Consider the following 20,572-nt stretch of genomic DNA (forward strand, 5'->3'; position numbering starts at 1 on the left):
CTTTACGGCTTCATCCCTTTTATCCCCAGTTCTGTTGAGATATAATTGATGTGTAGCAATGTAGAAGTTCAAGGTATACAGCAGAATGACTGGGTTTACGTATATTGTGAAATGATTGCCAGAGTAAGTTTAGTTAACATCCATTGTCTTGTACAGAAACTCCCCGACCCCCCAAAAAAGAAAAGAAAAAAATGTGGTGTTTTTCCTTGCGAGGAGAACTCTCAGAATCTACTCTTAAAATTTTACTCCATTCTTTTTTTTTTTTTTTTAATTGTTGAATAAATATTCCCTTGCGTGGATATGCCATGTTTTGTTCACCCATTTACTAGTTGACAGGCATCTGGGTTGTTTCCACTTTCTGGCTGTTGTGCATCAGGCTGCTATGAGCCCTGGAAGATTTTTACAATAGGATGCAGTAAGAGTGTGAACACAGGATTCTGAACATGTTGCCATCGTGCCTGGAAGCTATGCAGTAATCCCCGAGGGTTGGTTCTGGGCCCTCAGTGTTAGACAAGAAAATATGTAAACAATAAGAAATCCTTATTCTCTTTTCAGCCAAAAATCTATTGTATTTTTGCTATGATTTTAAAAAACAAAAGTACATAAGTCGTTTTAGTAGGAAAAAAAAGACTGGTAAAAAAAATCCTATTTTATTATACAGAGAAACAGATTACTGTCAAGTGTAAGTAGGGCGTGCATGAAGATGAAGGGAAGACAATCCTTTCTCTCACTTCTTTCTCAGATATTTGTGTCATAGCCCTGAGTCAGCAAGTTAGTTGGGAGGCCACTTCCTACATCATCTTCTAGTGATGTAAACATTAACAAAATGATTTATAGCGAGCCCGTGTGCTTTTCTAATACACAGTGGGAGCCTGGTCTTGTTACCTGTCAGTTGCTAAATGGGAATGTGTTCATGTGTGGGCACAACACCTTTACAGTGGACTGATGAGTTGTGATTAGAAATGTATGCATACTCAGAGAAAGACTTTGAGGGCATGCATAACTCTTTGTTATGTAATTCTTTCTCTTTCTTTCCCTCCCAGAAAGAGATCTAGAACACATTTCACCACATTCCATCTGTGCCTGATCATCCATGGTCATATGCTTACATCGTATCTCCCTCAGCCTGGAACATTCTCCCCCCAGCCTGTCCCCTGCCAGACTCCACCACAGTGCCACCTTCTGTTGACATTTTCCCAGGTGCTCTTTTTCCGGTACCTCCTTTGTGCACACCTCTAGAAGAGCCATCATCTCCTGTCATAATTGCTCATCTGCATGCCTTTTTTCCGCATGGAGTTTAGGGATGTTCCTGTGTGTCTTTTCATCTTTGTAACCCAGTGCCTGGTGCAGTACCTGGCATATAGGTGGTGCTCAGAGATCCTTGTGGCAGAGAGGCACGCATGCTTATCTGACCCCATAAGTGATGAATGTTAATAGAGGTGGAAGGTCGACTCCAGCTTTAGCTGACCACAGAGACCTATGCTCACCATAGGTCTGATGGCTGGTGGCAGCCCTTTCATGACAGATATGGTTCTTAGGGTCTGAAGAATTACTCAGTTTCCCTAAATCGTTGGTGATATTGAAACATAGTGCTTTTTGGGGCGCCTGGGTGGCGCAGTCGGTTAAGCGTCCGACTTCAGCCAGGTCACGATCTCGCGGTCCATGAGTTCGAGCCCCGTGTCAGGCTCTGGGCTGATGGCTCAGAGCCTGGAGCCTGTTTCCGATTCTGTGTCTCCCTCTCTCTCTGCCCCTCCCCCGTTCATGCTCTGTCTCTCTCTGTCCCCAAAAAAAATAAATAAACGTTGAAAAAAAAAATTAAAAAAAAAAAAAAGAAACATAGTGCTTTTGCAGTTCTGATCACGTTAAAGCTTGAAGGAAGAAAGGGCTGATCTGATTTTAACAAAAATCTAATCGTGCAGGCATTTTAGACGTAATTGTTCTTAGGGTCACTGAGTGATTATCATGGGAACAATGGCTATTGAGCAGGAATAATTTTTGTCAGTTGAATTGATTTTGTGCAAGGACCTTGTCAGAGTCCGTCCTTCACATGGGGCTCATCTGCCCTGGGCGGCTTGTAAATGCTAATGATATCCATGCGTGCACTGTGGCCCAAGGCTGCTTTGGGTATGTCTGTACACAAATTTCTTTCTCTTAGTGGCTTTGAAAATTGCACTTACGCTCTTCTAGCCCTTGTAAAATTTTTTTACAAGTTACCCTTTACCGTTAAATTGAAAAAGTAGATGTCTTTACGTAGAGGGGAGACATCCTTTATATTGAAGGCACTCTTTGGGACCTAATGCTAGTGGCAATATTTATAACTAGCTATGAAATGAAATGATTTACTTGTTTTCCTTATAGTCTTGAGAGTCCTATATGACAGGGCTCTTCTCTGCTCATTTTTTGAAAAGGTACTTTTTTTGGCCTAGTGTACTTCTATTATGTGGGAAAGTCCTCAAAACTTAAGGTCTAACTTCCTTTTTTTTTTAATGTTTTTTTAATCTTTATTTATTTTTGGGAGAGAGAGAGAGAATGTGAGCAAAGCAGAAACAGAGAGAGAGAGGACACAGAATCCAAAGCAGGCTCCAGGCTCTGAGCTGTCGGCACAGAACCTGACCTGGGGCTAGAACCCACGAACCCCAAGATCATGACCTGAGCTGAAGTCGGACGCTCAACCGACTGAGCCACCCAGGCACCCCAACCTTTTTTTTTTTTTAACTTAAAAAAAAAAATGTTTCTAAATTTATTTTTGAGAGAGAGTGTGAGCAGGGGAGGGGCAGAGAGAGAGGGGGACAGAGGATCCAATGCAGGCTCCAGGCTGAGAGCAGGGAGCCCGATGCGTTACTTGAACTCACGAACCGTGAGATCGTGACCCGAGCCGAAGCAGGAGGGTTAACCAACTGAGTCACCCAGGTGCCCCAAGGTCTGACTTCCTAATTCCTCCAGTGGTCCCGTGTATCTTAGGCAGGATAAAAGAACTTGACTCATTTTTCCCCCTCTCGCCTACTTTTGGTGATGTAGATTCCCCAAATGTAAACAGTATCTTCTCCTGTGAAATGAATTTTGCTTGCACATTTTGCAGGTACTACTCAGTTCTTTATCCGCTGGAGAGAAAGATATCTGACGCCAAGTCCCGTGAACTGGTGATGTACATCTGGGCCCATGCCGTGGTGGCCAGCATTCCTGTGTTCGCAGTGACCAATGTGGCCGACATCTATGCCATGTCCACCTGCACCGAAGTCTGGAGCAACTCGTTGGGCCACCTGGTCTACGTGCTGATCTATAACATCACTACCGTCATCGTGCCTGTGGCTGTGGTCTTCCTCTTCTTGATACTGATCCGACGGGCCCTGAGCGCTAGCCAGAAGAAGAAGGTCATCATAGCAGCTCTCCGGACCCCGCAGAACACCATCTCTATCCCCTATGCCTCCCAGCGGGAGGCAGAGCTGCATGCCACCCTGCTCTCCATGGTGATGGTCTTCATCTTATGCAGTGTGCCCTACGCCACCCTGGTTGTCTACCAGACTGTGCTCAACGTCCCCGACACGTCTGTCTTCTTGCTGCTCACTGCCATTTGGCTGCCCAAAGTCTCTCTGCTGGCGAACCCTGTGCTCTTTCTTACTGTGAACAAATCCGTCCGCAAGTGCTTGGTAGGCACGTTGATACAGCTGCATCACCGGTACAGTCGCCGTAATGTGGTGGGCGCAGCGGGTGGGGTGGCCGACGCCAGCCTGGAGCCCAGCCTGCGTTCGGGCAGCCAGCTCCTGGAGATGTTCCACATTGGGCAGCAGCAGATCTTTAAGCCCACGGAGGACGAGGAAGAGAGTGAAGCCAAGTACACTGGCTCAGCCGACCTCCAGGCCAAGGAGATACTTAGCACCTGCCTGGAGGGAGAGGGGGAGCCCCAGTTTGTGCCTCCTAGGCCGCTCCTGGGCGCGGCGGACTCTCTATCCCAGGTGGCGCCAGCGGCCCCCGCAGAACCTGAAACATTGCCCGACAAGTATTCTCTGCAATTTGGCTTTGGGCCTTTCGAGTTGCCTCCCCAGTGGCTCTCGGAGACCCGACACAGCAAGAAGCGGCTGCTTCCCCCCTTGGGTAACACCCCAGAGGAGCTTATTCAGACAAAGATGCCCAAGGTAGGCAGGGTGGAGCGGAAGATGAGCAGAAACAATAAAGTGAGCATTTTCCCGAAGGTGGATTCCTAGTAAGGATTGTAAATCCCTGGAAGCAGCAGGGAGCTCCCGCACCCCTGCCCTCCCTTCACTCTGGCCGGCCCTGCGATTTGTGTGATCTCATTGCAGCCAACTACGGGTTGACTCCTCCTGTGTGGGCCAAATGCTTTTGGAATGAGAGGGAAACCTATACAAAATCAATTGTCCTCTTTATTGAGGGAGTATATATACTTATCTCAGTGATGTGTGTCCTTGGTATAAAGTTGGCGTTCCTCTCTGTGGAGACAAAAGCTGGACGGTGTGGAAAGGGCCTTGCTTGGAATGGGCCCTCCATGTGCATTTTCTGAGGACCCAGCAGAAATATAGGGAGAGAAGAACATCCGTGAGCTCAAAGGGAGTAGGGGCCCTCTGTGGGAAGCCCAAGATAATTATGGAGGGATGTGGCCACAAAGAAAATGCCCATTTGATTCACTCAACTATGACAAGTATTAAATATGTTTAATATTGATCTGTATCTTCAGGGGAGATAGGGACTTGGCATTTGACACCTGACACCTTTTCTCTAGAAGGCCTGATCTTATGACTCAGTTTCTCCTGAAGCCCTTCGTCTCTTTCACTGGGCTGTAGACAAGGAATGGCTATCCCACCCCCATCCGACAGACATGGCAACTGCTGTGCCAGGGGGTGAGCGAGGAGATACTCTCTTGATTATCTTGACATTCTTCTAACATCACTGAAGCCTCAGAAAATTATGTCTGCAGTGTTGGTTGGAAAACATTACAAGCACTTTACCAGGTCTTGCCCCATTAAATTGCATTTTTCAACCAAGGGGAGAGAAGCTAAGAGGTAGAGAAGAAAGACAGAAATGTCCGTACCCTGTAGTCTTCTCTCTTCCGATGTTGATCTCGTGTGAAAGGGGCTATGTCGCAATCAGTAGAAGTGAAGTGCATTGAAAAAGATGATCTTGTGCAAACTCTCGGGATTCAGAGGTAATTTAAAAATGCAGAGTTAGTGTAAACTGGATCCTCTGGAAACATCAAGCTAAAAATACTTGATTAGGAAAAGGGGATTCTGCCCAAAAGAGGGAGAGAAGTCTGACAAAGATGGCTTCCTTCTGATAAGGACTCCAGAACCCAGGTGTGGCCAGTCTCGTTTTCAGTCTCTTTGCACAACTATGGTTCTCCCTGCGTTGTGGACACAAAAGAGGAACGGGACAGGGAGAAAGATTTAATCATTTTAAATGCCAAGGCAGCACCTAGCCCAGGTGAGCTCTTCACTTCCTCTTTTCCGGCAAAGTTTTAGCAGGAGTCCAAGGGCATAGAGGAGGAGGAGGACAGTGTCCTCAACAGGTTAGCCTCCTGGGGGCTCTTATAAGCAATTCAAGTCCATTTTGGGGTAGATGCACCAGGCTGAATTCCAACCACAGGTGACACTCTACTTTTAATGAGGGCAAATCAAGTGCCAGCTCCACTGTTCTCTCTAGGACATTTTGTTCTTGTTAATAGTATGTGGGGAGGACCATCCAGTGCCTTGAGCAAGCTTGAGTGAAAGTAGACATTCTCACTGGCAACCTTCCTTCTGATTCCAAGGGCAGTGGTCCTCACGGAACCCCTCCTTTAACCACACGGGCCTCCTGGCCCTTGGTGGAAGCTCAGACTATGTGTGGGGAGTTTCTTGTGATGTCTGGTGTGGTGTGGTGTCTTGTGATTCCAGAGTATGAACCCAAAGTCCCTTCCTCGGAAGAGGGAAATCCTCCCTCTTTGTGTTTTGTCTCCTTGCAGTGTCGTGCGCTCTTAGCACAAACAGGGGACTGCCACATCCTCTCCTTGTGCCCCCTGCCCCCAGCCCTTTGTGCATGCTATCTATAGCTTCGTGCCCTGGTAGTTAATGGTGGCCCTTCAAGCTTATCATTCAAAACCTTCCCAATCGTTACAATTTCCACCAAGGAGAAACGTAATCTGTCAGAAAATTGTGTCTACTTTGGAAGAATTGTCAAACGTAGCCACTTTGGTGTTGTTCTGATAATATATATGTACAACTAATGCATTCGGGTGAGGCACAATTGGGTAGTTCTTTCTTATGTATGTTTGAAGCAGATGGTTGACTTCTAGCAGGTCATTGCCAGGTATATTTCTATAGTCTTTGAAGAATTACATTTTAATAAAAAACTGAAAAGTCGTTTCGGAACTCAAAAAAAGTTTAATGAGCTATTTTTTTTGTTTCTTCTTTTCACTCTCAAGTGGGCATATTAATGTAAACAATGAATGCTGAGTTAATCAAAATTACCGTGATAGTGGGAAGGTAGAGGAGAAGTAGACGGGATGATTGTAGGAGACAGCAATCCTCATCTACCCTGACAAGAGGCAAATTATGTCCAAAATGGGTAGTGCGGAAGAGAGTAGAATACACATATTTAGAAATAACGGAGATGTGTGACTGTCCAACAGCTAAAATTATGGCAGGTCCTGGTCTCTGGGACTGCTTTGTTTGTTTTAAGCCTTTTTGTTATATTTTAAAACATTCTACATATCTAGATAAAAATACAAATCAACTTTTAAAAACTTCCGGATTTTGCAGCGTACCATCAGACTGAACAAAAGAAAAGAGAAGAAACCATTTGCATCATTAAAGGGATTTGAGAAAAATAGGCCATTTAGGTTTTCAGAGTCAGAGTAACCAATGGCTCTCGGCTGGTATGCTCAAATAATGCTCAGAGAATTCCTTTGGTTCGGCTCTAGGCACTAGGCAATTATAGGGTGTTCTCAATTCTGTTTCCCCCCCGCGCTCATATTTCCTCAGTAACTAGGAGAACTATTTCTTCTTTCTTTTTTGGGGGTGTATTTATTACAGTGCATTTAAGAATTATTGCTATTTTTTAAGAGCAAGTTTAAGTAATGCTAGTTTGCTTCAGAAATTTAGAGCCCACTTAATATTTTAGATTTATACAAAAATATCAAGTTTAATGAATTAAACTATTCCGGAGTTTGTTTACTTATTTATAATTGATGTCTACATCTACTTTTTTTTTTAATTTTTTTTTTAACGTTTATTTATTTTTGAGACAGAGAGAGACAGAGCATGAACGGGGGAGGGTCACAGAGAGAGGGAGACACAGAATCTGAAACAGGCTCCAGGCTCTGAGCTGTCAGCACAGAGCCCGACGCGGGGCTCGAACCCACGGACCGTGAGATCATGACCTGAGCTGAAGTCGGACGCTTAACCGACCGAGCCACCCAGGCGCCCCTGTCTACATCTACTTAAGAAAATAGCTAAAGTGGGGCTAAGGTGTCAGCACTGAGCCTGGGTGGCTCAGTCGGTTAAGCGGCCGACCTTGGCTCTGGTCATGATCTCACGGTTCATGAGTTCGAGCCCTGTGTCGGGCTCTGGTGCTGACAGCTCCGAGCCTGGAGCCTGCTTTGGATTCTGTGTCTCCCTCTCTCTCTGCCCCTCCCCCTGCTCATGCTCTTTCTCTCTCAAAAATAAATAAACATTGAAAAAAATAATATCTAAGGTGAACATAATGTAAGTACCTTTGCATTAACTAAGTCATTAGAATATTATTTAGAAAATCCCAATTAGTTTTAACTTACAATACCCTCTGCCTTAAAGTTTATTCCTTTGGTAGCATTTGGCTTCTCGATGCCTACTTTGTATTTATATATGATGTTTCCCTGGAGGATATTAAAGCACAGCCCACAGACTTTCGGTAGGAAATGATATGATCTTTATTTTGCAGATGGGGAAACTAGAGGTACAAATGGCCACGTCATTAGCCCTCAGAGACAAAGCAAGTTCGAGACAGAGCTAAAAGCAGGACTGAAGGCATTAAGGCCCAATTCTTCCACTGCACCCTCCAAAGTACTGATGCATGTTATCATCCTCCATTATTACGGTTATTTTTGAATACCCACTTGGCACATATTATTAAACTGTACTGGGGACTGGATTAAAACCTTTACAGCCTGACAGCTGTTTTTCTCAATGTTAGTTCTCAAATTTCCTTCTGCTTCGTGATTTTTCCCTGTTTCATGGTAGAGTAATTCAGCTCAGAGTACATGTGAAGAAACCCTTAATGGAATGCCAAGATTCAGATCACTCGGCTGAGAGTAATCACAGACATCGTCTTCTGCCTCATGTCCTCCTGGTTATTTCTGCACCGAGGTTACCCTTAGTTTCATTTAAGAGTCACCGCCATCAAATCATTCTCACCCGTTGCCCACGCTCCCGCAGGGACACTTGATACTGTCTTCTGCGAGTACATGAAATGTTAACAAGATTCATTCGTTCATGACAGTAAATATTACTGCATTTAGCAATGTTATTATAGCGGAGTATAAAGTATTTAAGATACGGTTTCTGCCCTCTAGACAGCTTAGGGGAGAGAAAAATCCCCCACAAGAGACAGACGGCAGTAAATGCGCAAGTGCTAAGAAGAGGGGCTGAAGGAAAGTGAAAAGTACGTTTCTCTGAGAACGTGCATTTTCATTAGTGATTTTGTTCTGTGGATGGTTCTATGCAAGGTTTTTCTCTAAATTCAGGAAGTTTCTTTCTCCATGAAATGCCCATTTACCTCACACGATCCTAGCACTTAGAATATGGAGGATCTTAGCCTTGTTATAATTTAAAACGAAAAAATCGGGGCCCAGGAGATTGATATATTTTTTTAAGACCTTGGACCAGGACTCATGATTTTAAAAAATGCCTAACCCATAAGCAAGATGTGGGGAGTGGAAACCAGTGCCTTTAAGCGTCATTTTCAGGCTGAAATATAAATAATTCAGTAGGCGGCCTGTTGAGATGATGAAGAAATACTTTCCTGACTAAGGCTTTCCGTTTTCTTATCTGCTACTTACTCCAGATGGGCAACTGCTGCCCAGCACTGGGAAATCCCCCTTACTGCAGACATTCTGTGTCAAGGGAGTGGATGGGAGGAGTTGGAAGGGACTCATGTGACCACCTAGTCCTGCCCCTGTCGAGATCGTGAGACACGATTAGAGAAAGGCTAAAAAACTCACTCGCCCAGAATTAGTTTGCTGGAGGATTTGACTCTGAGTATGTGACCAGTAAAAGGCAGACAAAGGAATATGAATGCCAGTGTGCCACCTGGATACAAGATGGCCCCCCAATTGGGGCCAAGGTAACGATCTCTAGATTCATATCAAGAAAATAGTTGGCAATTTTCACAAAAACAGCAAGTCATCCATAGTAAAACATGGGAGACAAATGACATTCTCCAATATAGATCGGAAGGCGGCTTTTATTTGAAATAAGAATACTCATTTTATTAACAATTGCAGTGAAACATTCGATATAGAATCTCAAGAACATTTTAATTTCTCTATTTCTATAAAGTAAGGGAAAGTGTTCAGGAGTTACCTTCCCATTAGTAAATAGACAGCCTGGTAAATTGAAGCCTGGGGAAGTGAAGAGGCTTGTCTTTCTTATTTTTTTAGGTTTATTTATTTTTGAGGGAGAGAGAGAGGGAGAGAGAAGAGAGAATGAGCATGAGCCAGGGAGGGGCAGAGAGAGAGGGAGACACAGAATTCGAAGCAGGCTCCAGGCTCCCCACATGGGGCTCGAACTCACAAACTGTGAGATCATGACCTGAGCCGAAGTTGGAGGCTCAACCGACTGAGCCACCCAGGAGCCTTTTATGTTTATTTTTGAGAGAGAGAGAGATGGTGAGAGACAGAGCGCGCGCGCGCACACACACACACACACACACACACACACACACACACACGAGTGGGGGAGGGGCAGAGAGAGAGGGAGAAACAGAATCTGAAGCAGGCTCCAGGCTCTGAGCTGACAGCACAGAGCCCCATGCAGTGCTCCAACTCCTGAACTGTGAGATCATGACCAAAGCCGAAGTCGACACTCAACTGACTGAGTGCCCCAGGTGCCTCCAGAGACTTGTCTTTCTGAAGGCAACAGTAGAGGGGGATGCAAGTCCAAATCTCATTAAAACCTAAACCAATTTTCAGTTCATTCTATTGCATCATGCTATAAAAATAGGGCATAGCTATTGTTTTGCTTTGTTTAATTCTTTGCTTCTAGGTTGCAGAGGACAAGACAGATGGCTGTTACTATTGCCCAGATGTTGCTAAACAAGCAGCTATTGCTGTCGAGCCTGTTGAGCGGGTGTCTCTTATGTCGGTAAGCATATCATTGCAGTTGAAGCTGGGACACCTGAGCAGGTCATTTCCAGCCGGAGCCAAGTCTGCTCCAATTGGGTGATCACAGAGCCTCAGAGCTCAAAGTATGCTTAGAAGCCTTTATCTAGCCCTTATTTTACTAGGTGAAGACACAGGTGGAGGGAGGTCAAAAGGCCAGGCCCCGGTCAACTCTGCAGAGACCTGATGAGAAACCAGGGAGGGATGCATGATCTAAAATGATTTTATGTCAGTGTACGAGTCACAAAACACATTTTCAGCCAAATTAGAACATTCCAGTTTGTTACGACAAACTGAAGGGAAAATAGATCAGCTTCTGTTAAATAAGGAGTTTGGATGCTCACAGAAGAAAGAAGTTTAAACGAGAAATCCAATAGTCACCAAAATGTTGAGTAGTTCCTAGTGTAATAAACACCTTGCATGTTCAGATGGAAATGTCCCTTTGGATATGAGCTAAGAAAAGGGATTGTGTTAGAAGTAAGTGAGATGCTAAGAAATCCAGGATGTCAGCCTGGCTGCTAAGAACAACACCCTGTGCTTAGTTACTGATTTCTTCTTTATCTCTGAGACCTTAACCCTGAGAAAACTAATTTTTCCACATTGCCGCTTAAGACCCTTAAAGTTTGGTTTGAATACATTTCTAGAAAGGTATGTGAATCCCTTTTAACTTTCTTTTGTGCTAAAATAAAGATTTACATAATAATAAAGATTTACATAATTTATATACTAAAAATGCATTTTAATACATAGAGCGGGAGACCCGATTTAAAACAAAACAAAATAAAAGACAGGAGCCCCTGGGTGGCTCAGTCAGTCGAGCGACCGACTTCAGCTCAGGTCATGATCTCTCGGTTCGTGCGTTGAGTCTGAGCCCCATGTTAGGCTCTGAGCTGACCGCTCGGAGCCTGGAGCCTGCTTCGGATTCTGTGTCTCCCTCTCTCTCTGCCCCTCCCCTGCTCATGCTCAGTCTGTCTGTCTGTCTCTCTCTCAAAAATAAATAAACATTAAAAAAGAATAAAACAAACAAAAACCCCCAAACCCAAACCCTATAGGATCAGAGACCTAGCTCAATATAGAAGTTACGGTTTGGAATCAAAGATAGGAATGAAGCATGACACTCAATGCATGGATAATGGTCAGAAGCAGTAGGGTTCAGCACCCAGCATTGATTGCCACAGAGAAATTGCTAAACTTCTCTTCAGCTACTAGGCACAAGCAGTGTCTCACCCATCCCGCTGGCGGAGGCGACATGCCAGGAGTAGAACACTGCAATCTCACCTGGCATCCAGCAATGGAAACTGCGGCTAGCCTCGGGAACGTTCTGGCAACTCTTGAATTCTTTACAGATCCAGACTTGCTGCAGGTGACCAAACTTTGGAGCCAGCAATATAACTGGAGAATGAAGCAGCCTGTTACTGCGAGGGAATTCTCTGAGAAGAGAAACAGATTTCTCCCTTACTGGTGAATGACTCACTTGGCAGAGATGATCTCTGGAGGGCAGAACTGAGATTAAAAAAAAAAAAAATCAAAAACATTCTGGATTTTAGAAGATGTCTTCATGATTTATTTGTCTTACTATCTTAAAAAGAAAAAGCCTCTATTAGCTTTCTGGGTCATGAACGTAAAGCCGCACTGTTTGTGAGTGTGTGTGTTGGTTTAAAAAAAAATTTTTTTTTTTAATTTTTTTTTTTCAACGTTTATTTATTTTTGGGACAGAGAGAGACAGAGCATGAACGGGGGAGGGGCAGAGAGAGAGGGAGACACAGAATCCGAAACAGGCTCCAGGCTCTGAGCTGTCAGCCCAGAGCCTGACGCGGGGCTCGAACTCACGGACCGCGAGATCGTGACCTGGCTGAAGTCGGACGCTTAACCGACTGCGCCACCCAGGCGCCCCCCAAAAAAAATTTTTTTTTAATGTTTATTTCTGAGACAGAGCATGAGTAGGGGAGGGGCAGAGGGAGAGGGAGACGCAGAATCTCAAGCAGGCTCCAGGCTCTGAGCTGTCAGCACGGAGCCCCGCGTGGGGCCCGAACTCACAAACCGTGAGATCATGACCTGAGCTGAAGTCGGTCTTTCAACTGACTGAGCCACCCAGGAGCCCCTGTGTGTTGATTTTTATGCATCTCCACGATCTCCTGGCATAGTTTAGTTTTCTCCGCACCCCCTCCCCCATGCCGAAACTCATATCATTTGAACAAGTTAAACAAGGTCATATGACAACACCTGGGTTAACTCCTTTCGCTTAAAAATTTCAAGGGATATCATTATGTATTTAGGCTAACAAGATACTGACAAATGGCAAACTTACTTCCCCCTCGATTTTTAAAAGGGGGACATTCTCTAACTAGCACTTCAGGCTGCGAAGCACTCCACGATAGACGGGAAGAGGGAGGAAAGGGTTGTGAATCAAGGAAATGGGAAGGGAGAACATTCTCCAGTTTTCTTGATTAATATTTACCAAGGAGGTACTGAATGTCTCTGGGTTGGGCAGCTCTAGGGGGGTCCATGGTGCCTCGCAGAGAAGTGGCCTCATCACCATATACTCTTTGAAACAAGGTTTTTAAGTTAGTGGTTTTCAAAGCATATTCATGGTTCAACTGCACCAGGATCACCAAGGGGTTTGTTAAAATGCAGATTCCTGCGCTTGACCCCAGACCTACTAAGTCAGGGAATAGGGACTAAACTGAACATTTTATTTTATTTTTTAAAAATGTTTATTTATTTATGAGAGAGAGAGAGAGAAAGAGAATCCAAAGCGGGCTCTGAGCTGCCAGTGTAGTGCCTGATGCTGGGCTTGAACTCATGAACCTTGAGACCACGACCTGAGCCCAAGTTGGGTGCTCCACTGACTGAACCACCCAGGTGCCCCTATAATGAACATTTTAAATAAAACATAAAATAATCCCTATACACAATAAAATCTGAGAATCCATTTTTAGCAAATTTATTTCATAACTTTGAAGTACTAGAAATATACTAAACATGTACTAAACTTAAAGTGCATTTTACTTTGAGTAAAAATAGGGTCACCTGCTTCAGAACTTACTGTTCGTTCTTTAAGGCTTTATTTACTTCCCTGTTCACGTCTCTTGGTTATGTGGATGGCACCGTGGCCGAGCAGGATTGGGAGGTGTGGGAGGGAGTGCAGTCCATATAAAAAGGGGCAAATGAAATAAAATATGGACTTCTTTTTAAGTCTGCAGATTTTATATAAATACAAAGGTATGATAACTTCAGTCTTTCAAAGTCACTAATGGTTATTCGATATTAGATAGTAATAATATACACTAAGTTATTAAAAAAAACCCCATTCTGTTCTTTTGAGATTTAATTTTTACTTTTCCAGTTTGGATGTCTATTTAAAGATGGATCCGAACACAGTTCAAACATACAGGATATTTGGGTGCAGCGGCTTCTTGAATCACACCTAAAAATCCAAGAAAAGCGAATTTCTGAGAGTTTTGTTTTTAACAGACAGTCAGCACCATCTAGTGGATACAAATAGCCTCTTTTCTTGAATTTAATCCAGTGAGGAGGTGAAGAGAGCAGGCTTTTGGAACTGGCTTGGAACCTCAGTACCAGTCTTAGTTTCTGAGTGACCTCAGAAAAATTACTTAACCTGTCTGTGCTCTGCTTCTCAACTATAAATCTGCATAATAATAGTGCCACCTCATAGGATGTTATGAAGTGAGATGATACATCTAAGGTATGTCCTAAATGCTCAGTAAATGTTATTTTTAAATAACACTGAGCCATAAACTCACAGGATATGGGAGCTGTTCAGCGGCACACGCTTTTAACTGCCTTCCAAAAGAAATGGCTATTGAGTCTAGTTTATAGAATGTATGATAGGAGGCTTAATGAGGTTCCACTCCCAAGTGTGCCGTCACATTTTGCTGAAGCTTATGGTAAGAAAAGGGAAATTGGGGCAACAAAGCTGGAATGGCAGCTGGGTCCCAGATGGAATACAATGTGGGCTCTCTCTCATTCATTCAAATCTGACTCCACTTAGCAGGAGAAGGTCAAGGGTAGGGAGAGATTGAAAACGAAAACCAACTTTGAAACCAACACCGCCCTAGGTCACCAACCTGTAATGAGACAGGGACATTTTAACTTAAAATATATTGACTCTATGGGGCGCCTGGGTGGCGCAGTCGGTTAAGCGTCCGACTTCAGCCAGGTCACGATCTCGCGGTCCGGGAGTTCGAGCCCCGCGTCGGGCTCTGGGCTGATGGCTCAGAGCCTGGAGCCTGTTTCCGATTCTGTGTCTCCCTCTCTCTCTGCCCCTCCCCCGTTCATGCTCTGTCTCTCTCTGTCGCAAAAATAAATAAACGTTGAAAAAAAAAAAAAAAATTTAAAATATATTGACTCTAGGAGAAATCTTCATGAATTATTGAAAGGCTTTCAATACTTTCTAGAATGTGTCTGTGCTTTTTGTTTGTTTTTTTAGAAATTTTTTTTAAATTAAAAAAAATTTAATGTTTATTTATTTCTGAGACAGAGCATGAGTGGGGGAGGGGCAGAGAGAGAGGGAGACACAGAATCCGAAGCAGGCGCCAGGCTCTAAGCTGTCAGCACAGAGCCCGATGTGGGGCTCGAACTCATGAACTGAGAGATCATGACCTGGAGCTGAAGTCGGACGCTCAGCCGACTGAGCCACCCAGGCGCCCCTGTCTGCTTTTTGAACACAACACTTCAGAAAACAGCACAGGGTGCTCTCTGACGTATCTGAATATGAACCGTTTTGAGGGCGTCACCTGCAATAGCTGACAGAAGTCAGGAAATTAACAACAAAGACACAGACACGACATATACAATTTGTTAAAATTTGCCCTCAAGGCGCATATAGCCTCTCTGCAGTTCACAGGTAATAGCAGGAGGTAAATAAAGAAAGTGACAATGACAGAAAATGAGATGAGTTTCCTGCGAAATGAAGTCAGTGGGGACTTACTTGTAATGGTAAAGTTACAGTGAAGAAACACTGTTTCTATTGAGCCTGAGTTTTCTTTTCACTTGCTTCTTAGGTATCTCCTGTTTTATCTATTTTAAAAGCAAAAGTTTAAAAAAAAAAGGCAGATGGGTCATAGCCTTGATTTTTCTTAAGTTGATTTTCTCTCCCCACATCCCCAAGAAATCTGAAATATGTTATTCTCTTAAAGAGCACCATTAGTCACCAAAAATACAAATGGAAAGAATGGCCTTTATTCACAGAATATTACAATTGTGCAGACACTTGGAGTTTGTTTAGTGTCCAGCTACTCTAAGATTAGCCGGTGGATAGGAAGCATTGGCATCACATGGGAGCCTGTTAGAATCTTGGGTCCCACCTGACACATCGAATCAGCATTTAACAAGAGCCTCAGTTGATTTATCTGCACGTTAAAGTTTGAGAAGCCCTAGAATTTTAGGTTCATTTGCTCTCAGATACAGCCCCACAATCAGTATTTTATGAAATCTCCTCAGGTGATTCGAATGCAGTAGAGTTAAGAACGGTAAAACTAGTCCCCATTTGGGGCACCTGGGTGGCTCAGTCGGTTAAGCATCCAGCTGGCTCAGGTCATGATCTCGAGGTGCGTGAGTTCAAGCCCTGAGTCCGGCTCTGTGCTGACAGCTCACAGTCTGGAGTTTGGTTCAGATTCTGTATCTCCCTCTCTCTCTGCCCCTCCCCCACTGGCACTCAGTCTCTCTCTTTCTCTCTCTCTCAAAAAAAAAAAAAAAAAAGCATACAAAAAATTTAAAGCAACAGAAAAACTAGTCCACATTTCTCAAATGAGGAAATTATGGCCCACGAAAGGTTAACAGATTAACCCAAGATAACCCAGCTATTTAGTATCAGAATACAAATGATGTCATCTCTCCTCTTGATATAAAAAAACAACAAACGAACAAAACTAAACAGAGTGAAGGGAACAGAGGATAGGGAATGTGTAGCTGGGGATTATTATTTTATATAGGGTGGTCAGGAATGAACTGCCTGAGGAAGCAGGCTCTATTCCTGAGGGAATAGAGGAAGTGAGCCATGTGGATAGCTGGGCAACTGTATTCCTGGCAGAGGAAGCAGAGGGCTGGAGTGTGTTTGAGTGTGTGTGTGCGCACGCACGTGGTGGGGGTTGGGGGAGTGGTGGGAGCTTATTCCATCTTGGAGGAACAACAACAAAAAATAGTGTTCCAAATTCTCAACATATTGATCTTTGGGATGCAGAAACAAGAAATCAAAATTTCCAGCGATTCTCAAAGCCTTAAGTTATTCTTAAAATGTTTTCAACCTTCTTCATATTCTTGTTATCATGCTATCTGAATCATTTTTATAGAAGTGTTTATAAGTGGCTACAAGAACTGTAGCCTATAGCAAATATTCAAACACTGGAGAACACAGAGAACATGATTGGGTACCATTTGAATAACCTAACATACAAGTCTTCAAGTGAGGTTAACAGCACTTTGCAGAATCATAGGGTGGGAATTGCCAATTGAAGGACTCACTTTTGAGTCAAAACTTGCTATTTCTTGGAACACAATTCATAGAATTTGTATAAAATATACCATGAATATCAACTAATTAATATTTATTTTATTTGCAAGAATGACTCAGCAGCAGACAGGGCCGGGAACACACATGTGGAAAATGGCACCAGTTCCACGCAAGACTGACAAATCAGATTGTGACATGCTCCAATCCAGGTTCCGAGAATGTTGACCTTAACTTCTGACACAGTGCTCGCATTTCCTGCTTTTGGTTTCACCTTGACATCAGGGGATTTCTTCAGCAACATTTCTATGTTGATTGATAAACTTTAATTTTCATAGGAGAATTAGAATATACTTCTTCTAATTTCTCGACTTTTTTTTTTTTAATTTGGAAAAACATACACATTTGCTGAAAAAAGCTGGGAAGAAATTCCTGCGCAGAAACACTAACAAGGACAGTGACACTAGAGCTAAGCTTACCAGGGAGAGGATGGTAGGACTGGAAGTTTGAGAGAAAACATAGAGCCTGGTCATTTAGGACCTGTGGGCATTGTAAAGACTGCATGAAGCAGAGGAACCACAGAGTGTCCTGAGCGGAGGAGTAACATGGTCTGCCTTTGGATTTGAAAGCATCATTCAGGCTGTGGTTTGAAAGTAGTAGAGGCAAGGAAAGTTAGGAAGAAGGTTGTTGCAAAAATCTAGGTGAGAGGTGATGGCAGTATGGGCCAGTATGGAAGCACAGAAGGTGGTGAGCAGTAGTTAGACTCTGGATATATTTTAGATGTAAAGGTGGTAGGGTTTATAACAAATCGATTGTAGCATCAATCAGTGGATGGAGGAATAGAAACTGAGGATGACTTCAAGGTGTTTTGGTCTGAGCCTGGCAGGAAGGAGTTACCATTTACTGAGATAGATAAGAGAGTGGAGTGGTAGTGGGTGTGATCGTGGAGAGGTTTGTTTTTTGACATGTTACGTTTGAGATGCTTCTTACATCTAAGTGGAGATGTCATATAGTCAGTTAGATAAATGTGCGGAGTTCAGGGGAGAAGTCCGGGTTGGAGATAGAAACGCAGGATTTAGTACTATATAGATGGCATTTACCGCCAGGTTTTAAACCCAGCACTGCCCTAGATTGTAGCTGTGGTTCCCTGACCAACTCACTTTACCTTTGTCTATTTGCTTCACTGAAAAACACTCAAAGAATACACATGCTACCTACCTAAAGTTAACAAGGCTGTGTATGGGGAAATGCCTTGTAAACTGTAAAGTGCTGTCCATACTAGAAAGCAGAAATTTGATGGTGCTGGGGATGAAGAAAATCAGTTTGGGAACCCATGGAAATAGTCTTTACGTGCCGAAGATGAGAGAATCCCCCCCCCCCCCAAAGAAAGTACAAATAAAAATCATTACTAGTTTGGACTGTAGCCCAACTTTGCAAAACTAGTATTTTTTATTTAAATGAAATCCAAAATTTAGCAAGAACTTCACGTAATCTTTTGGGTTGCACAACAATCTTGTGAGGAATTACTGTCATTCCCATTTTACAGAGGAGGAAACTGAGCTCAGGGAGGATGCCAGACCTACAGAGCATCATACTAATGGTAGACAGCCACATAAGCATCCAGACATCCTCCTTCCGAGTTCAAAGCGAATACGAACGACACACTCCCCAGCCACACTGTCCTCGGATAGGCGGAGGAAACAGCAAGACTGCCCCAGCTCCCGAGACTCCCCTCAGCTTTCCTCGCCGCCCTTGGCCCCCCCACATCTCATTCCCGCATGGTACAGCCCGTTTCTCTTATCGCGATACCGGAAGCTTCGTGCTTCTGGTTGCCAGGGGAACAGCGTCCCTGGAGGCAGGAGGGCTTTGGACGCACAGCTCCTTCCCCTTCCAGAAAAGCTGTGGTGACGGGAAAGAACCCTCCCCTTTGGGGGACAGGGGGTGACGCTGTCAGCCGGTGCGCCTCTGCGCCCGTCAATGCTTTGCTGTCTGGTGACTGGCTCCCAGAGTTTCCGCCGCGAAGGTAAGGCACCGCACCAGTTAGGACACCACCTTTAACGCCGCGCGACTGGCGGAAGAGTGAGCGAGGCGGTGTCGTGTCAGGGACAGCCCCTGGGCTGTCAGGGAGAGGGGCAGGGCCAATGAGAGGGCGGGGCGGAGTCGTGTCCGGCTGCTGGGCCCGGAGACTGGCTGTTAGCGCGAGGGGGCAGGGCCAGCAGGGAGGCGGGCTCAGCCGGGCTGGGCGGGGCCTACGGGGGCCACCCCACGGCGATCCAAGCATTTGACTCCACGAGGACTGTCTCCAGGATTTCCTGGAGCCTGCTGCAAACTTGTCCTGACCTTAGGACCTCGTATCAAGGACTCCCCCTGTCCTGTGCCTTCTGTTCCTTAAGAGCTAAAAGTTATGGGGCACCTGGGTGGCTCAGTCTGTTTAACGTCCAACTTTGACTCACGTCTTGATCTCAGGATCGGAAGTTCGAGCACCACATTGGGCTCTATGCTGACAGCTCAGAGCCTGGAGCCTGCTTCAGATGCTATGTCTCTGTCTCTCTCTGCCCCTCCCCCTGCTCATGCTCTGTCTAAGAAATAAATAAACATTAAAAAAAATTAAACGTTATAATTAAAACCAATCACCAGTCATTTAAAATAGACCTCAAATAGCAAAGGATATATATAGGCATGCTACAGGAGAAGAAAAGGTGACCAGTAAACACTTGACTGAAGCCTTGTCTGGTAATTAAAGAAATGTAAATCAAACTCAGATACCTTTGACACTTAGATTGACCCCAGGCCAGAATGGGGAAAGAGGAACTTTCATCATACCCTGTTGGTAGTAGTGTAATTTGGTACAGCCATTTTGGTGGACAGTGTGGCAACCTACCAAAATTTGAAACACAAGAATTCTTTGACTCAGCATAGTTTATCTTCTGGGTATGTAAATGTAACTAAAGAAAGATTCGTACAAAGGGGTTAACTTAAAATTGTGTGTGTGCCATTTGTGTGTGTGTGTGTGTGTGTGTGTGTGTGTGTGTGTTGGGGAGGAGTAGGTAGGTAAAAAGGATAGGTTTGCATATGCCTAAAAAAAAAAGTGAGACCCCCCCCTCCCCCGATCTATTCCAAGTGGTTCTTGGGGTGAGGAACATTTTGACTTCATTTTTTCTTTTTTCATGTTTCTTTATTTGAGAGAGAGAGAGAAAGTGCGCGCATTCACGAGCAGGGGAGGGGCAGGGAGAGAGGGAGAGAGACAATCCCAAGCAGGCTCCCCGCTGTCAGTGTGGAGTTCGATGAGGGGCTCCATCTCACACACTGTTGAGATCATGACCTGAACTCAAATCAGGAGTGGGTGGTTTAACTGACTGAGCCAGGCAGGTGCCCAGGAAATTTTTGACTTTAAAAAGTTTTGTATTCTGGGGCGTTTGGGTGGCTCAGTCGGTTGTGTGCAAGACTTGTCTTTGGCTCAGGTCATGATCCCGTGGTTTGTGGGTTCAGCCCTGCATCTGGCTCTGAGCTAACAGCACAGAGCCTGCTTGGGATTCAGTTTCCCTCTCTTTCTGTCCCTCCCCTACCTGCTCTTTATCTCTTTCAAAAGAAATAAAAAAAAAAAAACTTAAAAATAAGTTTTATATTCTTCTATATTATTTGACTTTTTCCTTCGCATGGGCAAGTCTTTCTTACATCATAATTGTATAAAGTAACAAAAAAAACCTAACAAAATAATTTTTAGACATTAAAATCATGAAAATAAGTATAATTCCACTTAA

At 44.2% G+C, this 20,572-nt stretch overlaps 2 protein-coding genes across 3 annotated transcripts in view; both read left to right on the plus strand.

Moving 5' to 3' along the window:
• The window catches only part of GPR176 (G protein-coupled receptor 176), a 127,732-nt gene extending 121,444 nt beyond the window's left edge, over window positions 1-6,288 (plus strand). For both annotated transcript variants that reach the window (XM_047074516.1, XM_047074515.1), the window contains one exon: window positions 3,080-6,288. In XM_047074516.1, the coding sequence (XP_046930472.1) occupies window positions 3,080-4,202 (1,123 nt within the window). In that variant the 3' untranslated portion in view covers window positions 4,203-6,288. The remainder of the gene's footprint in view (window positions 1-3,079) is intronic.
• A 12,301-nt stretch (window positions 6,289-18,589) lies between these two features.
• FSIP1 (fibrous sheath interacting protein 1) overlaps window positions 18,590-20,572 on the plus strand; it is a 193,043-nt gene continuing 191,060 nt past the window's right edge. Inside the window, exon 1 of the mRNA XM_047074517.1 lies at window positions 18,590-18,834. Within this exon, the coding sequence (XP_046930473.1) occupies window positions 18,590-18,834 (245 nt within the window). The remainder of the gene's footprint in view (window positions 18,835-20,572) is intronic.

Source organism: Lynx rufus, unplaced genomic scaffold, assembly GCF_022079265.1.
Source record: "Lynx rufus isolate CCGP_SWC_20201006 ecotype Redwood Valley unplaced genomic scaffold, mLynRuf1.p SCAF_13, whole genome shotgun sequence".
NCBI classification, from domain to species: Eukaryota; Metazoa; Chordata; class Mammalia; order Carnivora; family Felidae; genus Lynx; species Lynx rufus.